Source organism: Crassostrea angulata, chromosome 4, assembly GCF_025612915.1.
Source record: "Crassostrea angulata isolate pt1a10 chromosome 4, ASM2561291v2, whole genome shotgun sequence".
Lineage (NCBI taxonomy): Eukaryota > Metazoa > Mollusca > Bivalvia > Ostreida > Ostreidae > Magallana > Magallana angulata.
In genome coordinates this window covers 50,458,745-50,482,852 of record NC_069114.1, presented here as the reverse complement: position 1 = coordinate 50,482,852, position 24,108 = coordinate 50,458,745, and the positions used below count along the sequence as shown (strand labels likewise).

The following is a 24,108-nucleotide window of genomic DNA, read 5'->3' as shown; positions in this document are numbered from 1 at the left end:
TGTTTTTAAATAAAGTTTATTATTTTTTAAGAAAATGAAATGTAATCAGACGAATGGTTGTTCTAGTAATAAATGGTTGGTAATAATTAAATATATATGAAAATTTCTTCAAACTTACTCGCACCCTGTTTTTGCAGTGTACAAATAAAACAATAAAATCAATCACTCATAGCAATTCAATAATGATAGACATCCACACTATACTCCACACTATGTTTGGCATCAGTAAAGTTGTCAAAATCTAGAAGACAATGCCACATTTGACACAATACAAATTATAACACCCCCCTTTTCAAAACTCGAAGGAAAATGTTGATTCACCAGTGTTCATGTCGTTTTCTCCCTACCCCGTAAGGAGTTTTACCCAACTATCTGTCTTCAATACATGTCATTTTCTCCCTCCCTCCTTTGAAATTTTACCATCTGACTTTTGTACATGTCATTTTCTCCCTACCCCTTATGTTGTGATATCAACCATCCCTCTTGGTACAGCTATGTTAGAGGGTTTTTTTTTTAAATAAAGACACTTCTGAAGCAGTTAATAGATTTAAAGAAAACCTTACCATCATATTTCCCACTTTTTGCAAATATTCTTAAAAGCACTGTAGAAAAACCCTGCTATTAACAACTTCTGGTATAAATTAAAATTTTAAACATTTAATTCTTGATGCTGTGGTAATCAATTTAGTTACCAAACTTATGAAAGCTGTACCTGAATTACAGTCAACTCGTAGCAAAACTGACTCATACCAAAACAGATTTGTATTCAAATTGTCAAGTAAAAAATTACTTCAATTATAATATTATGTCTGCTTTCAAAGAGTGAGAAGTATTTATAAATTTGTCAGTCCAAATAATCGCTTTTTTAAAGAATGCATGTAAACAAAAATTTTCTATCAATGGGACCTCTTTGGCAAACCTGTAGGAGATGACATAACATTATCAAAAATTCTATAATCATTTATCTCATAATTTCTTAATTATTGTAATTATATCAAAGCCTTACCTTAACAGATTATCTTTTACATTTACAACCCAAGTATCATTGTTTACCACTGGACCAATGGATTATTAGTCTGTTTGAGTATGATTCGCTTTGGGTACGACTTCACTTGACTCCTATCTGACTACCAGTAGAACTGACTACCTGTAGAACTGATTACCTGTAGAACTGATTACCTGTAGAACTGAAGCAGGTATAAGGGTACTGTAGATTCCTTATTTTACGCGAGTACTTAATTCTGCGATTCATAGGTTTTCCATCAAATCGCGAGAACATTAAATCGCGAATGTCAAAATTTTATCATAGTTTTATGTAGTTTACATATGTTTGAAAATTAAAAGCGAGATTTTAAAATTTGCGAGACGGGCTTCTCGCGATTTTACGCGGATATTAATTCCGCGCGTTTAATTAGGAATTTACAGTACCTGAACCAAAGACATTCTCATAAAATGTGTACAATAAATTTCTGACTCTACTGACAGTATCATTGTATAACCCAATACATGACAAACTATTCTTTGTCCACGATATCATCCATGCTGTCTTGTACATTTTGCATGACACAAAGTCTTAAACAAGCAGGAACGAGTAAACAAATATAACGGACGGAAACAAAATACAACGTTGTGTCCCCTTCATTTCTCTTTGTGAGACCATGTGCTAAATAAAGCTTGCAATGTAATTTGTAATCAACTCATTACTTTTCTAAATAAATATAACAGGCTTTGCCTTAAGGAAAAAATATAAAGATTTGCATACATACATATATATGTACATTTAGTTTATAAAACATCAATACATGACAGTCAAGTTTGAGCTGACGGTCAGATATAACTCCTTTTTGGCACCAGTATCAATTCATCAGTGCTGCTACATTATGCCTCCTTGCACATTGGATGACATGACATAGATTTTATGGACAGTCATATGACTTATTGTTACAGTGGAAAACCATACACGTTTAACTTTCAAAGTTAAACTAAAAAGTTGAAGAATTAGCACTTTACACATGATTCAGTTGTATACAGACATACATATATATACATTAACATACATCTATAATAAACATTCCCACATCTCTTTAAATAGCACACAGTCACAAATATAACTTCTTCTGTAGTCAATATATAGAACTTTCATTACATTTAAATTAATAGAACTCTCTAACAAATCACTGAATTTCAAAAACTTTTCATCAATGAAAAAGAAAGCATCAAATGATTTTGTTTTGTAAAAATGATATACACATGCATATCACCATGATCACAAAACATCAACATAATCTGTGAGTAAATACACCATGAATTATAAAGCTATTGCAGACATAAGATACTGGCATAGAGTAGTCTCCCCTTATGGAGAAGCTTAACCCTTAAATAATGTCTCTCTGTTGAGCTTTCTGTGAGAACAAAGATCTCTGTTTATTGCAACCTGCCCGATTGGCCCGTATTATAAAACCACTTGACTGAAGGATATTAAACATCAATCTGTTTGATTGGTTTGTATCTATAATCAACCATCTGATTGGCCAGCACAATTAGTCAGTCTGCCATGTCCAACTAGAACCTGCTTGACTGGACAATCTTAGTTACATAGAATTCCATTAGATTGGATTATTTATATAAATACTGCTAGATAGTTTTAATACAGCCTTCAGAATTTGTCCATAGTACCATTCATTCTCCTTGATTGAATCGCATAGGAATGAACCTGACCGACTTATTGTTGATTGGTCTATAGCGAGAAATCAACGAATCTCATTGGCCCACAGTACAATCCATTGACAAACTATACTTCTCAAATCAAGTGTGTTAAAAATCTAATCAATCAACTGAGGAATACTTAAACAGATTCAAGGAATTAGAGAGTTATTCCTATGGACACACTGCTGTTTCTTTGGATTGGGTGTAAACACTGCGGTCAGATGTATTGACCCAGGGCTTCATAAAAGTTCTGTAGGTACACTAGGAGTTGTGAAAACTTTGGTCTCTCATCTGGATTTTTGGACCAACAACCAGACATCATACTGTACCTGCAAAGAGCAAAAAAGTTCCTTCATATCAAATCTTATGCATATCTGATGAGCCATTCTCTGCTAACACAGTCTTAGAGAATAGTTTAAAAAATCATTTGGAAGAATCAAGCAAGCAAGTCCTTGAACATTTCTTTCCAGATCGTTGTTTCTAATAACCCTTTGCCATCTATTAACACAGCTGGATTGAAATAAAAAATATGAATGCTTATTGGTTACGTACAGTTCATCAGGGCAGTTGATTGGGTGTGCTATCCTGTATCCCTCCCGTAAATATGCTGCCATTTCAAAGCAATCTACCTCTGAGTAAGGCTGCTGGGCTAGTGACATCAATTCCCAAAGGGTAACACCAAATGACCACTGAAATTATAGTGGCTTAATTTCTTATAACTATATAGAGAAGAGAACATGTCACTTTTTCATTGACTTCATCCACTGTGTAATTTTGGGAGTAAATTTTTTAAAAAGAATTGCACTCTTCTTTTGAGTCAAAAGAGAAAGGAAAAAATGTACAAGGTGTGCATGTTTTTAGATGCAGAGAATTATTGAAGACAAATAGTGTTGATCTATAGAACTCAGAATGCCCTGTCTACAAGCTGTTGAGAGTGAGCATTTGTTCAAAGATCTCAGGGAGCCTTCTAAAGGTTCATTCTGAGCACCCTTACCGCGTCACTGGCCAGGGAGAATCGTCTTTCGACCAGTGCCTCCAGTGCCAACCACTTGACTGGTCGATTCTCATTGTCCCCTAGACAGTGGTAGTCTGCGGGGAATAGGTCCCGAGACAGAGAGTTGTCTGTCAGCTTCAACAGCAAGTCATTGTCTATGCTACAAAAAATGAGAGTCAAACAATTGTAATAACTACTTTAATTAGTATTTCATCAATCAAGTTGTTCATCTGAAATTCTTGAATTAAATCTATTTTCTATCACACTTTTTCTTTTAATGTGAATTCTCAACAAACTATTTTACCAAGTACACATACCATAAAAACATTTCTTGCACTTAAAAATTAAAAATAAAGTCTGCAGTTGGGAATAATTTCATAATTGACTTGTTAAGAAGAAATTACTCGATGGTTTGACTTGTTCACCAAAATTTTTAAGTACGGTTTGTGACTTGTTCACAGAGAACAACTTAGATTTTTTAATTGTTCACATGTTATGGCTATTGGTAGTGTGACTTGTTCACTTGGAAAGATTTAATGGTGTTGTTCACAAGAACTGAAAAAGTATTCTGATTTGTTCACTAGGTAAGACTTAATACTGTGACTTGATATCAAAGAATTAAAAAAGTGACCTGATTTTTTTCAAAAAGAAAGAATTACTTGTGTGAATGAATCAGTAGTGTGGATTTTTCACAAAGAAATATTTTTTTGTTTGTCATGTTTACGAGGAATGACTTGATATTTAACTTATGTTGATTATAATGACAAGAGAGAGACTTGGTCTTGTTTTCGAGGAATGACTTGATGTTTTGATTGTTGACTTATGTTGATTATAATATCATGGGAGACTTACACACAGTTCCTGGTGGCTATGTCTTTATGAAGTATCTTCTTTCTGTGAAGGAACTGGACAGCTTTTACAATCTGTATGGCCAGATAAACCAGCTGTTGTGTAGATAATGACTGCAATGAAAGAAAACAAACAAGAGAATCAAATAAAAGCAATTCAGCATTTGGTCAAAAGGAAAAAAAAAACAACTTTGGGGAGGAGGGTGGGGGTGGGGTCTCAGCCCAAAAATATCAGAATATAATCAAGTAGGCAGGTATTTTATTTTTAAATTACATTGCAGTTTTGCATAGGGGAATAACTCAATGTCCTTTTTTTTTTATAATAAAATTGAAAACTTGAGTTACTCCCCTTTTCAATAAGGCAACAAAATTACTCCAAGTGGCAGCCTTTGGTCCATTGCAATTGTGCCTGAGACCAAACACACTCATTTTCTGGCATAATGTAACTTTCACAAACAGAGGTTGTGTGATATTAAGTTGACTTGTGTGAAATTTGAATTGATAAAGTTACAAATACTGACTTGTGTGAAACTTGAGTTTAATCTTACATTATGTGAGCCCATCTATGTTGATTTACTAAATCTGAGCTTCTATAAATTTCAATTTAAAATTATATATGAGCCTTCCTCTAATACTTAAGTGGACTTGTGTGAAACTCAAGTTCAAACTTACGTAATGTGAGCCAGTCTCTGAGACCCTGCATTTGAGGAGGAACTTTTTAAGGTTTCCCTCGGAGGAGTGTGGGTAGATGACAAAGGGAGGCAGGGTGGAGTTGATGCAGGCGCCGATGACAGGGTAAATGTTCTGGTGGATGAGTCCCAGCATCATACAGCTCTCCGTCAGGAACAGGTGCACCTGGTCCGGCCTTGTCTGCTCTGTAATGAGGCAGGTGATTGGTCAGTTAGATACATTAATATGTGATTGGTCAGTTATGTATATACCGGTATTAACAAGTGATTGGTCAGTTACATACCAGTATATAATAAAATGTGATTGGTCAGATACATACCAGTGTATAATAAAATGTGATTGGTCAGTTACATACCACTGTATAATAAAATGTGATTGGTCAGTTACATACCAGTATATAATAAAATGTGATTGGTCAGTTACATACCAGTATATAATAAAATGTGATTGGTCAGTTACTGGTACATACAAGTATATAATAAGATGTGATTGGTCAGTTACATACCAGTATATTAGGTTTTTTCCATGTGTAACCAATTTCAGTTTTGTTTGCGACAGTTTCAGCTTAAATTTAATACAAAGTTTTGGTCTTGTTATAGAGTTATCTATCTGCTTATAAAACAAATAGGTAAATAAATGTACCGTAAACTGTGTTCAGCTAACAGGTAGTTAGCATCATTATTTATTTGATAATCAATTGACAAGCTAATTAAAGGGGCATGGTCACAATTTGGGTCAAATTCTTTTTTTGGGAGTTGATTTTAATCAACTCTCCTATGCAGTTACTCAGACAAACCGAAAGTGAAACAGTGTTTGGACCTCAGCACAAATCGATCATTGCTGCTGACAAGACTTAGTTCTTGAAAATAATTTATAAATTCGATGTAATGTATGCTAAAGCATTGTTTTTCAATGAAACAATGCTTTAGATATGAAAATACCTTGTAAATAGTCAGATATTAAATGGTATGAACAATTTCAATATTTTTTGTAGTCGTATGTATTCCTACGCCAGAGTTCAATATGGTCTCGTTCAACTCGACGCTCGGCTGTCTCCGAAAATCCTTGTCGGAGATTTATGGTAGAATACACAGACAAATGTAGTACGTTTACAGTATATGAAACGCTACATGATCTACTGATCTATCATTGTTGTATCTTTGAAAATAGTTATCAGTAATCATTTCACATTTCAGAAATTGGTGCAAATTGTTTCATTGTCTGAATTTTCCATTAAAATTAAGAGTTAAAATTTAGATGTTACTGTCATTTACTTAACAGGTTAAAATAATCGTACATAAAATATTTATCACTTTGACTTTGAAATAATGAATATTTGTAAATTTTATATACTAGTAAAGGTTCTAATTCGCGGGAAAAAAATGACACAGAAAAAACCTGATATACGGTATAATAACATGTGATTGGTCATGTACACGATTGTCTTTTACATAAACAATAACATGATTGGTCAACTGTATATATCATTACACATGATTGGTCAGTTACATGTATAATAACATAATTGTTAGCTACATAAATAATGACATGTAAAGGATCTGCTCATTCAAACAAATTGTTCCTATCTGTACAAGTTAACAAGTTCTGACAGACGATGAGTGAAGATGTGAAGCCCCTACCTGAGACGGTTTTGACAGTGATGCCCTGGTCAGCCCCTAACTCTGTCTCACTCTCATGCTCACTCAGTAGAGTCCCCTGGTATATCCTCCCAAAGGTTCCTACATAGAACAGATCAAATTGAGAGGTATTTTAATCTAGAAGTGAATAACAGCCATACATTGATGGAACTTTAAAATTCTAGCTAAAACTACCATTTATTAAAGTTTAAGAGTAATTTTCATATAAAGATTCAATTGCTTAATTTTTTTTTTTTAATTATCAAATTTCCCATTTTATTTTCAATTATTTGTACTATTAAAAGTCTAATTTGCTTAAAACAAAGTACACCATAATCTAAAAACAAATTACTGTAAGTCGTTTTAATTCCACAAAGTTAAAATTTCACGATTTCTATTAAAGTACCAACCGCGATGGTTTTAATTTCACGCTGCTTAAAAATCAAATGGTCAGAATATAAGCATTGAAACGTTGATAAAAACTAATGATACTATTCACGATGGGTTTAATTTCGCAGGAAAATATTAAATCGCGAATATAGTGAAATTAAAACCATTGTGATTATTTGCCAATCTACAGTATATAAGCTTTATATAGAGCTTTTTATTTGTCTACAATCTATACAGTGAAACATGTCTATAATGAAAGCCAGGGAGATTTTACTTCATTACAAGCATAACTCGTTAAATACCTCAAGTTTACAACAGTTCACAAAGTAACAGGGAATGAAAATCCATTCCGTGTTCGTTATAACCGTGTTTTACTGTACTGACATACTAATGTTAACATCTTACTCCTCCATTGATCAAAAGAAGAAAGCTGTTGCTTTGACAGGCTTACCCTCCATCTGTAATTCTCCCAGGGCTATCCTACAGTGATCTATGGCCATCTCCTGAAGTATTTCCCGCGGGTCCGGGGGAAAACATTCGGGAATAGGGGATGGCCCACAGGAGTAGTTCCTCACTGTAAGTATAAGTATACATACTATATACCTATTGTTCTACATTAAATCACACCTGATACACTATTTTATCAAATTTTAAGAGAATTGTACAAGTCGTACCGCTGGATCCTTTGTAACTGTTGTCTACTGGAGTCTCAGATCGCAGAAAGGTCTGACTCTGTTGTTTGGTCAGCTGCTGGGAGCTGGTGCTGTCACTGGCAAACAGAATAGTATAAAAATCAGTGTATTATAGTCAACAAAATCAGTGTACAGTAAAAAAAATGTCATTGTATTATAGTCAATAAAATTAGTGTACCATAATACCGATTATACAAACAATACACATAAGTCATGGCCAATACCTATAATTTTTCTTCATACTAAAGACTTTTACATGCAGTATATGTTTGATGAGAATATTGAGTGCAACTGCTATAAACTGAATGTGCCTGATGAGAATATTTAGTGTAACTATTATATACTGAATGTTTCTGATGAGAATATTAACTGTAACTGTTATATATTGAATGTGCCTAGTCAGAATATAGTGTAACTGTTAAATACAGTATATGCCTAATGCATAGTCTTTAAAAGTAACTATTATATACTGAATGTGCCTGTGAGAATAGTTAGTGTATCTATTATATATTGAATGTGCCTGATGGGAATATTTAGTGTAACTATTTTAAACTGAATGTGCCTGTTAACTATTATCTACTGAATGTGCCTGATCAGAATATTTACTGTAACTGTTATATATACTGGATATTTCAATGTAACCTTTGTATATTCTGGATATTTCAGTGTAACCGTTATATATACTGGATATTTCAGTGTAACCGTAATATATACTGGATATTTCAGTGTAACCTTTATATTTACTGTATATTTCAGTGTAACCGTTATATATACTGGATATTTCAGTGTAACTGTTATATATACTGGATATTTCAGTGTAACCGTTATATATACTGGATATTTCAGTGTAACCTTTATATTTACTGGATATTTCAGTGTAACGGTGCGCCGGCCGTTATATATACTGGATATTTCAGTGTAACCGTTATATATACTGGATATTTCAGTGTAACCTTTATATTTACTGGATATTTCAGTGCAACCGTTATATATACTGGATATTTCAGTGTAACTGTTATATATACTGGATATTTCAGTGTAACCGTTATATAAACTGGATATTTCAGTGTAACCTTTATATTTACTGTATATTTCAGTGTAACCGTTATATTTACTGGATATTTCAGTGAAACTGTTATACAGTATATGCCTAATGCACTATTGTTTTGATGGTCATGGCTCTCAGACAATATTTTCCAGACAAACATTAGTGTAATAGCCATTTCAATTTGCTTGCTTTTATAAACTTTGTATTTGCAGAATACTACAAAGAACCTACAAGCTAATGCTCATTTTATTCAATATTAATATTTCCCCATTACAAAATAATTCAAGGTTTTTTTCAAGTACACCACATAAGCTGCTTGCTGACACCATCACTACAGGTCTGAAGAGAAATGCTTTCTGTGTTAGCAATCTCTTGTCTAGTAGGGACTATCTAAATTATGATCTTGATAGAATGTGAGCACATTTCAATCTCAAAAAAAACACCTTCTGGTAAGTAATCTGTTAAGTAGTCATTAACGTACAAAGAGAAACGTATCGGGTCCTTGAGGAGAGTTGTGCAATATTTCCTCCCCTTAGCGCGACTATCAATTCACAAGTGTTTATGTCAGCGTAAATGCACTTGATAAATAGTGCATAGTCCGATGTAAATAAACTATGGTGGGTGGCTAAACTTCAACATTAATTTTATCTACTGTTTCGAAATGTGGTAATCCATAATATGTTCCTGTCACATGCATTTCCATGTCATTTTGTCAGTTGCTGATAATTCTATCACCCGCTCTGCAAGCTGCCGATGTGAGGAGCCTAATTAGCCGGCTTTATCTGACTAGTTGGGGAAATAACTGTCACGGCGGACATCATTGAAAACATTGACAACGCTATTTGTTGGCTGTGTGTCTCCAATCTCCTACACTGGGATCTTTATTATTACATAACACTCCATTTTCCCCCCAGTCACTGACACGTTAAGACTTGCTCTGGAGCGTTTTGTTTTAGTGCAGTGATTACTGTAATCATAACAGCCATATTGTTCTAACACACTAACCATGTCTAACAACGACTCAAATTCAAAATGAAAATGTCATGTCAGTGACTAATGCTTTAATGGATGTTTTGTTTTTACTATTTAGAGCAAACAATACAAATAATGGCTCCACTGCTCCAGGTCTATTGATGAGGATGCAGGAAGAGCTACTTCAGGCCTAGTAGGGCCAGGAAGATTCAGACTTTGATGCGGGGCACTAAGTGGAGTTACAAACCAAGAATTAAAGGATTGTTTCAAGATTTCAGTTAATTTCCTCTTAATTAAACGATTAATACAGCCAATTCTCCTGTGTGATCTCTCAGCTAAAAGTAATTTAGTTTTTTTCTAGTTCATGCTCATCTATTTATAGTAACCAGGTCAATGTGTTCAGACAGGGGGAAATTAGTTTCCTATAGACTTTTGGGATAAAAACAAATACAATGTATAGAATCACTTATAATTTCTTAGTTGTATCAATATGAATACTTTTTCATTACTTGTACCGGTATAAGTATTATGCCAAAAGACAGAAAAAGTCTTTTTTAACACATTCAATCTTTAATTTCAACAAGAAAGATTCCAAAACATTGTAGTGAAAAAAAAAAATACTAGTTACTGCTGATGTGTAAAAGCAAACTGTAATTATATATTTTGTACACAATTTCCATTTTGAACTTCGACAAAAGGCATAATAAAATTACATTGCACGACCTGTAAGCATGATAATTCTATATTTTTTGAAGTTGGGGTTACAAAACAGAAATAAGAAAACCCTCTAAAGGTTCATCTCATAAATTTGGAATACCCTTCCCCCCCCTCTCTCTCTCTCTCTCTCTCTCTCTCTCTGTTAATACTCACTAGTATTTGATTCTCTCTGAGTAGCCCCTGTTGGCCCCTTTCTGAGTATTGAGGTAGTAGATGGCCACGGCCACCGCTATCAGGATGATGACAGCACAGGCACAACCGACCGTGATGTAGAATATCCGGGTAGACATCTTAACAGTGGTGGTTGCATCTGAAAATACAGGACAGACATCAAAGCCTGCACCAATACTGTTTAGAACTACTAAAATATATTGTCAATGTTTGAAAATACAGGACAGACACCAACAAACAAATCCAACTCATGTTAAAAGGCTTCTCTGGTGTGTTGATTTTGTAAAGAAAATTAAGAATTGTTGGTTTGACCAAACTTTACCAACCTATTTGCTAAGATTGATAATGACTGTCTCACTTTCCAACTAAAGACATAGCTTAGAATTAACTTATTTTAATCCTTTGAAGTGTATACTTGAATTTAATGAGGGCCATAGAAAAGCCTGGAATATTTTAGAAGAGTAAGTAAATAATGTTTATAAATAAAACCTGTGGTGTCCTTCAGTATAGCTTTGCTGACCAGATTAGGGTGGGGGCAGGCGAAGAGCACTATCCCAAGCTATCCCACCCTCAGTCTACTTACCGTCCATCGTGATGTGGTTCTGGGTCAGATTAATGGAGTTGATGAGGCGGTTGATGTTTTTCATCGAGTTGGTGGGGTTTGAGGGCTGCGTCTGAACCTTGTTGTAGTACAACTTGTTCCTCAGCGTCTTCTGGTATCTACTGTCTGTCAATCACATCAACAACATAATATATTTAAAAAAAATTAACACATTTAATTGTTTCAAAATAACCAGTGTAATTGCATACAACGTAATTTTCACCCAATCACAAGTGTCTAATATTTTGTCTTGATTAATTGTTTTCAATTGGCTGTGCTTATTAAAGGACAGTACTAGTAATTTACAATTTTCAATTGATAGTGCCATTTTAAAATGGGTCCACTGTGAAAAACAACAGAAATGGCTAAAATAAAGTGAGGGCAAACAATTGCCCTGTATATAGTATTTCATATTATCCAGCCATGTGAGAGAAAAAGTGCATGATAAATATTTCAGATCTTTAAAAATTTATTTACTGGTATTTCAAAAATATAATGTTTCTTAGTGACATGGGGATGGATTATTTTATTTAACTTACCCATAAGACATGTTTTCTTGCGTTTGAAATTGAGGACTGATATATTGGAAGCTGAGAAAATACTGATGTTCATCTGGATGACCACCTCTACATCGGCCGAGATGTTTCCTGTACAGGGGAAGGTGATGCTGAAGACTGTAAAAACACAGAAACACTGACTGCACCAACACTGACTGCATACTGATCATCCCTATCACTGTCTTAAAGTGTGTATCGATGGTCATCGCTATCACTGTCTAAATACAGTGTGAATCGTTGGTCATCCCTATCACTGTCTTAAAGTGTGTATCGTTGGTCATCCCTATTACTGTCTTAATGTGTGTATCGTTGGTCATCCCTATCACTGTCTTAATGTGTGTATCGTTGGTCATCCCTATCACTGTCTTAAAGTGTGTATCATTGGTCATCCGTATCACTGTCTTAATGTGTGTATCGTTGGTCATCCCTATCACTGTCTAAATACAGTGTGTATCGTTGGTCATCTCTATCACTGTCTTAATACAGTGTGTATCGTTGGTCATCCCTATCACTGTCTTAATGTGAGTATGGTTGGTCATCCCTATCACTGTCTTAAAGTGTGTATCATTGGTCATCCCTATCACTGTCTAAATACAGTGTGTATCGTTGGTCATCCCTATCACTGTCTTAATGAGTGTATCGTTGGTCATCCCTATCACTGTCTAAATAAAGTGGGTATCGTTGGTCATCCATATCACTGTCTAAATACAGAGTGTATCGTTGGTCATCCCTATCACTGTCTAAATACATTGTGTATTGTTGGTCATCCCTATCACTGTCTAAATACAGTGTGTATTGTTGGTCATCCCTATCACTGTCTTAATAAAGTGGGTATCGTTGGTCATCCCTATCACTGTCTTAAAGTGTGTATCATTGGTCATCCCTATCACTGTCTAAATACAGAGTGTATCGTTGGTCATCCCTATCACTGTCTAAATACAGTGTGTATTGTTGGTCATCCCTATCATTGTCTAAATACAGAGTGTATCGTTGGTCATCCCTATCACTGTCTAAATACAGTGTGTATCGTTGGTCATCCCTATCACTGTCTAAATACAGTGTGTATCGTTGGTCATTCCTATCACTATCTACATAAAGTGTGTATCGTTAGTCATCCATATCACTGTCTAAATACAGTGTGTATCGTTGGTCATCCCTATCACTGTCTAAATAAAGTGGGTATCGTTGGTCATCCCTATCACTGTCTTAAAGTGTGTATCATTGGTCATCCCTATCACTGTATAAATACAGAGTGTATCGTTGGTCATCCCTATCACTGTCTAAATAAAGTGTGTATCGTTGGTCATCCCTATCACTGTCTAAATAAAGTGTGTATCGTTGGTCATCCCTATCGCTGTCTAAATAAAGTGTGTATCGTTGGTCATTCCTATCACTGTCTAAATAAAGTGTGTATCGTTGGTCATCCCTATCACTGTCTTAAAGTGTGTATCATTGGTCATCCATATCACTGTCTAAATACAGTGTGTATCGTTGGTCATCCCTATCACTGTCTAAATAAAGTGTGTATCGTTGGTCATCCCTATCACTGTCTAAATAAAGTGTGTATCGTTGGTCATCCCTATCGCTGTCTAAATAAAGTGTGTATCGTTGGTCATTCCTATCACTGTCTAAATAAAGTGTGTATCGTTGGTCATCCCTATCACTGTCTTAAAGTGTGTATCATTGGTCATCCATATCACTGTCTAAATACAGTGTGTATCGTTGGTCATCCCTATCGCTGTCTAAATAAAGTGTGTATCATTGGTCATCCCTATCACTGTCTAAATAAAGTGTGTATCATTGGTCATCCCTATCACTGTCTAAATACAGTGTGTATCATTGGTCATCCCTATCACTGTCTAAATAAAGTGTGTATCATTGGTCATCCCTATCACTGTCTAAATAAAGTGTGTATCGTTGGTCATCCCTATCACTGTCTAAATAAAGTGTGTATCGTTGGTCATCCCTATCGCTGTCTAAATAAAGTGTGTATCGTTGGTCATTCCTATCACTGTCTAAATAAAGTGTGTATCGTTGGTCATCCCTATCACTGTCTTAAAGTGTGTATCATTGGTCATCCATATCACTGTCTAAATACAGTGTGTATCGTTGGTCATCCCTATCGCTGTCTAAATAAAGTGTGTATCATTGGTCATCCCTATCACTGTCTAAATAAAGTGTGTATCATTGGTCATCCATATCACTGTCTAAATACAGTGTGTATCATTGGTCATCCCTATCACTGTCTAAATAAAGTGTGTATCATTGGTCATCCCTATCACTGTCTAAATAAAGTGTGTATCGTTGGTCATCCCTATCAATGTCTAAATAAAGTGTGTATCATTGGTCATCCCTATCACTGTCTTAAAGTGTGTATCATTGGTCATCCCTATCACTGTCTAAATACAGTGTGTATCGTAGGTCATCCCTATCACTGTCTAAATACAGTGTGTATCATTGGTCATCCCTATCACTGTCTAAATAAAGTGTGTATCATTGGTCATCCCTATCACTGTCTAAATACAGTGTGTATCATTGGTCATCCCTATCACTGTCTGTCTAAATACAGTGTGTATCGTAGGTCATCCCTATCACTGTCTAAATACAGTGTGTATCATTGGTCATCCCTATCACTGTCTAAATAAAGTGTGTATCATTGGTCATCCCTATCACTGTCTAAATACAGTGTGTATCATTGGTCATCCCTATCACTGTCTAAATAAAGTGTGTATCATTGGTCATCCCTATCACTGTCTAAATAAAGTGTGTATCATTGGTAATCCCTATCACTGTCTAAATAAAGTGTGTATCATTGGTCATCCCTATCACTGTCTAAATAAAGTGTGTATCATTGGTCATCCCTATCACTGTATAAATACAGTGTGTATTTTCATCCCTATCATTGTCTAAATAAAGTGTGTATTGTTTCTATGAAATATAGTTGCAGATGCTCTCAAAGATCCAAAAACAAAACTTTGTTAGAGTCATGTGCATCTTTTGTTTTCTGAATCAACAGTTATGATTCAACATAACTAGTTCCTTATCTGCATCAAAATAAACCATTTTACATCATCAAAGAACCATCAAGCTTTATTCATAAAAAAACAAACATCTGCAATATCCCAATATTATACCATGTATGCAAAAACTTCACAGTTCATAGGTTTATATCAGACCGTCTTGTTTAAAAAATGTTTATTAAATTGAGACCTGGAGCAGGGAACACTTTCTGAGAGAAAACAGAGACATATCGTTCTGGGATGAGGGGGAAAGGTGTTTTTAAATCAAGTTAATTCCACAGCAATGTGCACAGTTTTTGATTTCATTATCTAGCAAGGGCTCCACTATGGCTTACAACCATCTCAACACTCCAACAAAGTGTGATATTAAGCTCTGTCAAATGTGCCATTTTATCAAATTAAACTGATTCATTAAGACACATGCAGGAGTTTGTCTGTCGTCACCATCAATTACAGTAAGTCATCGGAGCACCGGATTCACACAGGAATCGGGGCTGGCACACAACTCATCATCTCTCACAGCAACACACAAACAAACCCCCGGCCAGCACAACAACTTGTGGGGTGGTCCACAGTGCTGGTAACTTGGGGTGTAACAATGCATTCATTCATCAATGTAATGCTGATGTAAAGGGTGTTGATATACTTGCAATTCATAATAAGAATCACCCCCCCCCCCCCCATTTTCCAGAAGCATATATTGTTTATGCTTTGGAACAAGTATTCAAAATACACAACAATGCTTATTATATTTTCAAAAAAGTTAAATCAGTCAGCTAATTTCTTTTAACTTTATTTTAAGCTAGACCAATAGATATGTTGAAAATGAAATGCTAAAATAATCTTTGTCTATAATCATGGAAAATAGGTGCAAGAACTTGATATGTCATGAAATATAACAATTCATTTTTTTTAAATATCGCAAGATAGTGGGATTTTTCCCCCTTGAAATACAAAGCCCAAAAACTAACCACTCTAAAGAGGGTTGTCCCTAGCCCCCTGGCCAGTGTACAATATTGATTGTCACACTCTTACAGCTGGTCAGAAGAGACTTGCATCCCCCCACCCCCAAAATACAAACCACTTCAACATCATTAGAGGTGGTCCCTCGCTCTTTGACAGCTGTACTATTGTGACCACCACATTAATGTGACCACCACATTAATACAGCTGGTCAAAGGTTATGGTGTCTGCCCATTCACCCTCACCCCTCCCCTCACAGACAAACAAACCAACACAAATATAAAGGGTTACACAGTCCAAGCGCCTTAAAACTACAATTTTTAAGATAGTCTTAAGTTTAGATTCTCTAGCTCCCCTCAAAGACACTCAACATCAATAGGTGTGGTGCATTGCTCCCTGACCATTGTACTAAAGTGACCTTCACCTTCATACAGCTGGTCCAAGATGAAGGTCTCAGACACCCCCATCCCCTCACAGAACATGGGTGATTTATCTCACTGATGGACCAGAACATCCAATACATGGAACAAGTGTAAAAAGAGCCATACAACAGTCATAAATCTGCCACCAAACACTGGCTTATCAATACAGGCATGTCTTCCATTTGTTCTGACAGAGGTTGTCAAACAATAAAGTTTACCCAGAAACCATGTGCTACCTCATCCTGGAAGTAAGCCATTGCACACTGGTCGTATCTTACTGGTAGTATTATAGTAATTAAAATTTCAAAAGATTTATTATTTATCAAAAACAAAGACTACACAATGGAGCACCAATAGAACAAAAAGAAAAATTCACAGATGAAGCCAAAGTCAATCTCTCTATACCTACATAATGGCACATATCTAGATATCTTGTAGCCTACTCTTGGCCTATTTATGTATTATTTTCTCCAATTGTTATTTGATGTTCTTACAGAATGATACTGTCTTTGATGTGATGAAATCCTGATTATAAGTGAGTTCATCATTGTAAGGAAGGGATACAGCGCCACTCAATGAGACACGCCACCAGTCACCTGTACTACCCCAAGCATGGCCAATTTGTACCACTTGATACGCCATCCTTCTGAGATACACAAACGTGGGGCCTCTTTTTTGTTGCTGAATGGATGCGCACAATTAACTAATGATACCTACATTGGTGTCCAGGCAGATGTTAGCAGAACTTGTGAGGGCAAAAAACAAACCCATCTTAAAGTGCTCTAAAGAGGATCTAGCCTAAGTGTGCTTAAATATTGTAGTTGTCATGGTCTTGTTGTTGTATGAATGCTTAGAGGTATCAAGATTACAATATGAATCAAGACAAACACTGATTCAAAGAAACTAGTTTGTGAGCTGGGTAGTTTTAATTCAATATGTGTTAAACATAAAACATCATCATCTCTGCTGGTACCAATATTTACTTCAAATCATCCTTGTAAAAAAAATGTGCCACATCATTCCAAGCAATAAATACTTGAAAAAAAGCATTTTGCTAGCAGATAAGAGATGCTAGAGCTTGAGATGTTAACCTTTGAGAGTTTAACAATTTGCCATTTTTGAGATGTTTACCTCAGAGAAGTACTTTGCAAGTGAGATTTTGCCCTGAGAGAGTTGGATACTTTGCCAGCAAATGGGATGTTTACATTTTTTAGATGCTTGCCCAAGATGAGTTTGATACCTTCTCAGTGTTTGAAAGGTTTACCTGTTTTGATTTTTTTTACCTGAAAAAAAGTTTTGTATTTTGCCAGAGTATGAGAGGTTTACTTGCTTGAGATGTTTCTCCTCGAGGGAGTTGGCTACTTTGCAAGTTTTTGAAATGTTTAGCTGTTTGAGATGTTTACCTGAGATAGAGAGAGCTGGGCATTTTGCCAGTGTATGAGATGTTTACCTGAGAATGTTTACCTGAGAAAGAGTTGGGCACTTTGCCCATGCATAAGATGTTTACCTGTTTGAGATGTTTTTACCAAGAGAGGGAGAGAGAGAGAGTTGGGCACTTTGCCAGTGATTGAGATGGTTATCTGTTTGAGATAATGCAAGCCCAAGAGATTTGTGTGCTTTGTAAGTGTTTAAGATGCTAACCAGTTTGAGATTTTTACCTGTGTCAAATATTTACCTGAGAGAGAGTTGGGCACTTTGCCAGTGTTTGAGATGTTGGCGACAGGTACCAGCATTGCTCTGGGATTGGACACCTCAAAGCTCATGTTGTAGTAAATCTGTCAAAAAATATATTAAATTAAAAGTCAAAACATGCCGTAGATGGCAAGTCAAATGAAATAATTTAAAACTAAATCAAGACGGATCAAATCTTCAAATACAATGTAAAGTCTAATACAACTCTGACTTACTGAATGCAGCTTTCTCAGCTACTGTAACATTTGATGTTTATTTGACAAGACCTACACATCTTAATACATTCACGTTAAATCAGAATCTATTTTAAGAACACACAGGCTTAATGAATGGTAAACATTCTCCATGAATAACCAACTTCCTTGATTCATAAATGTCGGTTCTAATCTGAATATCTGTAGAAGATGGTCAGGCCCCCTCCAGAAGGAATGACTTGAAGATTGGTAGCTGGTTATGGAGTTATTTATTTCTTTAATCTGACTTTAGCAGCAGTCAGTCGGTGATGATGGAGAATAATTTCCTCCCAGAATGATTGACTTGAGAGAAAGGTTTGCTAATGAGACAAAGGTAGAGATATACTACAGGCTCAGTCTGGGAGGCGGTAGGTATCCAAGAAATGGTATGTGTTACCGGGACAAGTATCCATGGAATGATACAATAACCTGGGAAGGTATTGGTGATATGGTACATGTTATAAGTACATTTATCTGTGAAATGGTACATGTCATTAGTACTAGTATCTGTGAAATGGTACGTCATTAGTACAAGTATCTGTGAAATGGTACGTGTTATTAGTACAAGTATCTGTGAAATGGTACAGGTTATTAGTACAAGTATCTGTGAAATGGTACAGGTTATTAGTACAATTATCTGTAAAATGGTAAAAAAATTTCATACAAGTATCTGTGAAATGGTACAGGTTATTAGTACAAGTATCTGTAAAATGGTACATGTCATTAGTACAAGTATCTGTGAAATGGTATATGTCATTAGTACAAGTATCTGTGAAATGGTACAGTTTATTCATACAAGTATCTGTAAAATGGTACAGGTTATTAGTACAAGTATCCATGATACCCCTGGTATGGTACAAAATACCATAAGAGGAGAGGTTCACACAGGGGTGTTTCTGTGTCTCATCAGGTGCCAATTAGTGACAGGTAGAAATCTCTTCTCATTATCAACTCAGAAACAAAACTAATGCATCTTGTCTCAGGTATGCTAATCAGCTTTTTTTCTTCATTTTAACAATTTCCAATTTATAAATGTCAAGCTTCTTCATTATCAAAAGCAGAAAACAAGCCACCACAGTTCTATCTGCAAGTCTTTAATCTTGTTTTTAGCTGCACAAATTCTTAAAATTTCAAACTTATCTTCCCCAAATTACAGCAGATTTTGGTTAATTCGTCTTTCCCACTTCCCTGAGCCTGTAATAATTCCTGTTGTCTGTAGCAGGGAGTCAGTGCCAATACCCACTGCCTTATATTCCTTAGTCTCCACATTAATGGCTGCCTTCGTTATTGTGTACATAGTTCACATATCTCCACGAAGCCCAGCTGTCTGTTGTTGTTTTTTTTTTATCAAATATTGTACATTGTAAAAACAAGCTAAAAATACACACCGGAATTCTCTGACAGCAGATCAGAGTCAAAAATATCAATTTACTTTTTATAAATAAACTTCGAGTGGGATCCTTGCTACATGTCAAAATTTACCCTGTAAAACCTATCCTGTTACGTGTAAACATGTGTTTCATCTGTTACTGAGGAAGCGAGATGTAATGTTTAACCCATAACCTTGAGATATATAGAATGTCCACTGATATCTACATTCAGAGACTGAAAATGTTAGATATCTATGATGAGATATTAACCCTCGACCATGTGATATCGAATCCCCTCCGATATCCATAATCTAGACTATGTACCCGGCGTATATATACATGTACTTACATCAGGCGGTCCCTGTCGCAGACTCCTCCATGTAAACAGAATCTCCTGGACGTCGGTGTGGATGGGAAGAACGAAGGACAGGGCATAGTTGTTGACGATCCCCTTCCTGACATAGTACAGCTCTGCATTCACTCCTGCAAGTCAAATCAAAGACAGTTACTTATCAAAATTATCTTGTTCAGATATAAAAGAAAGTAAAAAATAAAATACAATGGTCAGAACACTATAAAGCACTGGATTTGTTCCTATAAGCATGAAGATTTTTGTCAAAATGTTATGTGATATAAAGAATATTTAAATGTTACAATACCCAATAATTACGTAATGCTATTTGAAATAGTCAAAAAACAGTTAGTACCATTATTTCTTGCTACTATCTCAAACTGTACAAAATGCCTTTTTCATACTTTGCAAAAACTGGTAAGAAAAATATTGCATCAGAAGCAGGTGTTTATTGTCTTTTTGATAATCGGTGTTACAATAATAAACCGGACTCCGACAGTAACTGGATCCCGTGCTCCGTAACACTGCCAACAAAGGAGTCTGTCGGGATTTTTTGTACTTTAGGGGAGATAACTTTATCTCTGTGTTTGACCTCGTGACATAACATTACATTACTAGAGTAATTTGATGAAATATGAGTCTCATGTTATCATCAAGAGAATATTTATTCTAGATTTATAGCAGCAACATAGATTCAGTAACCTTTCTTTTCAAATATCTGTACACACAGATGTTGGGACTTGTAAAATTGATGTCAAGTATTCCTCTATATCAAAGGGAATACACTACCTATCACAGAGTAGGAAAGGAAAGGTATAACATTGTATATCATATGACCAGCTCCATCACAGTTTCTAACATTACTGTAAATTCCTTATATTACGCGAGTACTTAATTCAGCAATCCCGCGGTTTCGGATCAAATCGCGAGAATATAAAATCGCGATCAGGGAATTTCCATCCTTATTTCTTATAGTTTTTAACTTTTTAAAAATCCGCGAAGGGTACCTCCCGCGATTTTACGCGGATATTAATTCCTCGCAGTTAATTAGGAATCTACAATACATAACTCCACTCAGAAGTTTATAAGTTTGAATCTCATCAGAGTAGACCACTACCGGTAGTTTAACCCAGCGTAATGGCAATATCATAGTTACTGGTATTGAACTACCCTTATAAAAAATAATCTTTTAAAATTAATTTCATTCCAATATAATAACAATTTTAAATTTAGAGAAGTCTCTGCAGAATCTGTATAGATTAATTTAGTCCATGTGAGAGCAAACATGGTATTACTTGTAACCACCACAGTGAGGATTTGCTGTGTAATCATAAGTGAAGAACATAAAAAGTAATGGATTAAACGACATCTGGGCTTCAATTGAATTAAAATATCTCAGGATTCCTAGTACCTCAAGGTTTTTATATTATTTTTGTACTGAAATATTATTTCTGAGAAACAAAGCAGAGATTTGGTGATAATGTAAGGACTAAGACGCACACCTTCCAGCAAGCACCTGCAGTATCGGGCTGACAGCGGTCTACAGGGAATGTTTACCCGCTGCCATTCAATAAGCCACACTTGTTATTTTAAGTAGACATTAATTGAATCCTGATTATTTGAAGAACAGGAGAGCCCTGGATATCATGATTTTCAATATCTGAAAGGACAACAATGTATTGATCAATGACTCAAAAAACATACAGGCTTGCCAGTGCTGACACTTGACCCCGATTCTGGGGGTACCTTCTTAGGGTCTCTGAGGGACAGAAATAATCAGGTCTCGGGGATATGATATAATGGCTCGACAGATGACACTAAATTCACACCTCATTCCGCATTAAATTATACACCTTAGGAAAATGTTTGTTTAGCTTGAGTAAACATTGATTTTCAGAATTAACTTCGATTCAATGAGAGTTCCAGCAATTGTTGCGCTGGATTTTGAATGCCTTCATTCTTGTTCTGTGTGCATCGCAGCCACTGGCAGATCCGTCGGACAACAAGAGAGCACGGATTTTTAACACCTAGGATATGTCTTGCTCACAAAAGACATGGGTCCCCAAACACGCAGTCCAAAAAAGTCACTGACCAATTTTAGTGCATGTTGATTTTTGGCATGGACTAGAAAATAATTGAATTCAAAGAAATATTTTTCTCAGTGCAATCTAAATGCAAACTGCGCGGGTTAAATGATGAAAAAGCATTAACCTGATATTTAAGGAAACTTTAAGTCAAATACAGAAGCAATTAAGAAGCAAGAGATTTTAAACACCAATTAAGATAATATGGAAAAAAAATTCAGGATTAAATCATACAACCCAACAGCTATTTAACAAAACATTTTCCTTGGTTTATATCCAATTACATATTATCTCACTACCTAACAACAGAGAAAATATAATTGCAGTAACCACCTCCTAATGGGTAAACCAAGGATACTGCGATAGAAATGTCCACATATTCCCCTTTCTTTACAAAATAATCGCTCTGACATCAGAAAAGAAATAATAATGGCGCTCATTTTACATCTTATTCCCAATTATATTTCTGAAATTCTTTTCCTCGTTAATTGCAACTTGATAATAAAAACTGGAGGAATAAGTGATTTTAATGATTCAGTCCACCTCAAAAATTATGACGGTAATTCTGAACCGTGTGTTATAATCACATGCCAAAAAAAAAGAAAAAGACAACCTAAACAACGTTAATATGAGTTTCCTCAATTCTTTGTGTTTTTTAAGCTTTCGACTGAAATGGGAAGGGAGAACATGTAAGATACAAAAAAGGTGGTAATTTGTACTTGCTGGAAGCCACAATCCAAGGTCAGAGTCACTGGATACACATCTAACATGAATCTGTAAACTGATGAGCTTACACGCACACAGAATCGGCATGCAATCAAAGATTTATGACAAAACCGTTTTGTAGCAAACACTTTAAATGATAATGACATAGAAAATGATATCCTAATTACGCTGACAGACCTAGAATTACCGGTTGTCATGAGTGTATCACATGACAGGGTAACAAGAGTAGTGGTTGGGGTGGTGGGGGCGCAGGGGGGTTGATGCAGGAACTGACCAATTCCTAACTCCCAAAATTGTTAGGATGAGAGACTCAGCCATCAATGACTGGTAAAGCTAATTTTTCCCCAAGTCTCATTTTTATCAAAAGGATACAAGGACTTTGACTGATTACTGGCTTGTTTCAGCTAAAAATGACCTCCAGGTCTAGTCATCTCATATAAGACAAAGTACGTTTCACAACTTTATATGTAATCACCTGTAGGTGGTCAGAAAATTCTAAATACGGCTTATTTAAGAAGAAAATAAGTTCTCACTCTGGTATCAATTTGTAATGCCTGTACCTTCAACTACCAAAGGCCAACTATCAACACTTGCAGTAATTAGGAAAGTCTGCAGCGTACCAGCTTTCTAATTATTCCTCTCAAGAAAAAAAATGAAAAAATACTGTACATTAATTCGAACAAAGAACAATACATGTATGCAGAATGATGGTCAGTCTAGATTCTAAACAATAAAAAAAGACATCAGAATGAAAAATAGATTGGTGGAAATGTAGAAACTAATAGCCCCCAAAAAATTATAAATTGAAGAGTGTGTGTCTGTCTATATCCCAAATGGCTGAATCAAAATATAGTTTATTCCGAGAAAATTCATTTACAAACTATAAAATGAAAAAGGAAGGAAGACCAACTGTCTACTGACAATTCAGCACAATAGTATCATAGAGGATAACATTTCCTTTTTAGTGATATCCGTGAAGAGATGGATGATGGTTTAATACCCTGTAACTACTCATGAATCAGGGGTAGTGTTACAGCTAATAGACATCCCCATTGATATCATTTGACGAGTTCATCTTGTAAAAAGCCCCATTGTTATTGTCAGATACCATCAGTTGACACCAAGACTACTTTAGGAATTACTCAGATCGGCAGTTAGGACAGACTCGGCTAGCTGAGTGACTCCAAATGGGCACCATTAATTGAGTAACTAAACACCGAAAA

General features: G+C 35.5%; 1 protein-coding gene across 1 annotated transcript in view; it reads right to left on the bottom strand.

Moving 5' to 3' along the window:
- Nucleotides 1-24,108, bottom strand: part of LOC128179637 (tyrosine-protein kinase RYK-like) — a 33,214-nt gene continuing 9,106 nt past the window's right edge. Inside the window, exons 2-14 of the mRNA XM_052847139.1 lie at nt 20,073-20,206; nt 18,104-18,203; nt 12,006-12,140; nt 11,449-11,592; nt 10,848-11,004; nt 7,940-8,034; nt 7,717-7,839; nt 6,879-6,977; nt 5,221-5,423; nt 4,553-4,662; nt 3,701-3,860; nt 3,259-3,395; nt 1-3,035 (exon numbers count right to left, since the gene is read on the bottom strand). Coding sequence (XP_052703099.1) covers nt 2,924-3,035; nt 3,259-3,395; nt 3,701-3,860; nt 4,553-4,662; nt 5,221-5,423; nt 6,879-6,977; nt 7,717-7,839; nt 7,940-8,034; nt 10,848-11,004; nt 11,449-11,592; nt 12,006-12,140; nt 18,104-18,203; nt 20,073-20,206 — 1,709 coding nt within the window. The 3' untranslated portion in view covers nt 1-2,923. The remainder of the gene's footprint in view (nt 3,036-3,258; nt 3,396-3,700; nt 3,861-4,552; nt 4,663-5,220; nt 5,424-6,878; nt 6,978-7,716; nt 7,840-7,939; nt 8,035-10,847; nt 11,005-11,448; nt 11,593-12,005; nt 12,141-18,103; nt 18,204-20,072; nt 20,207-24,108) is intronic.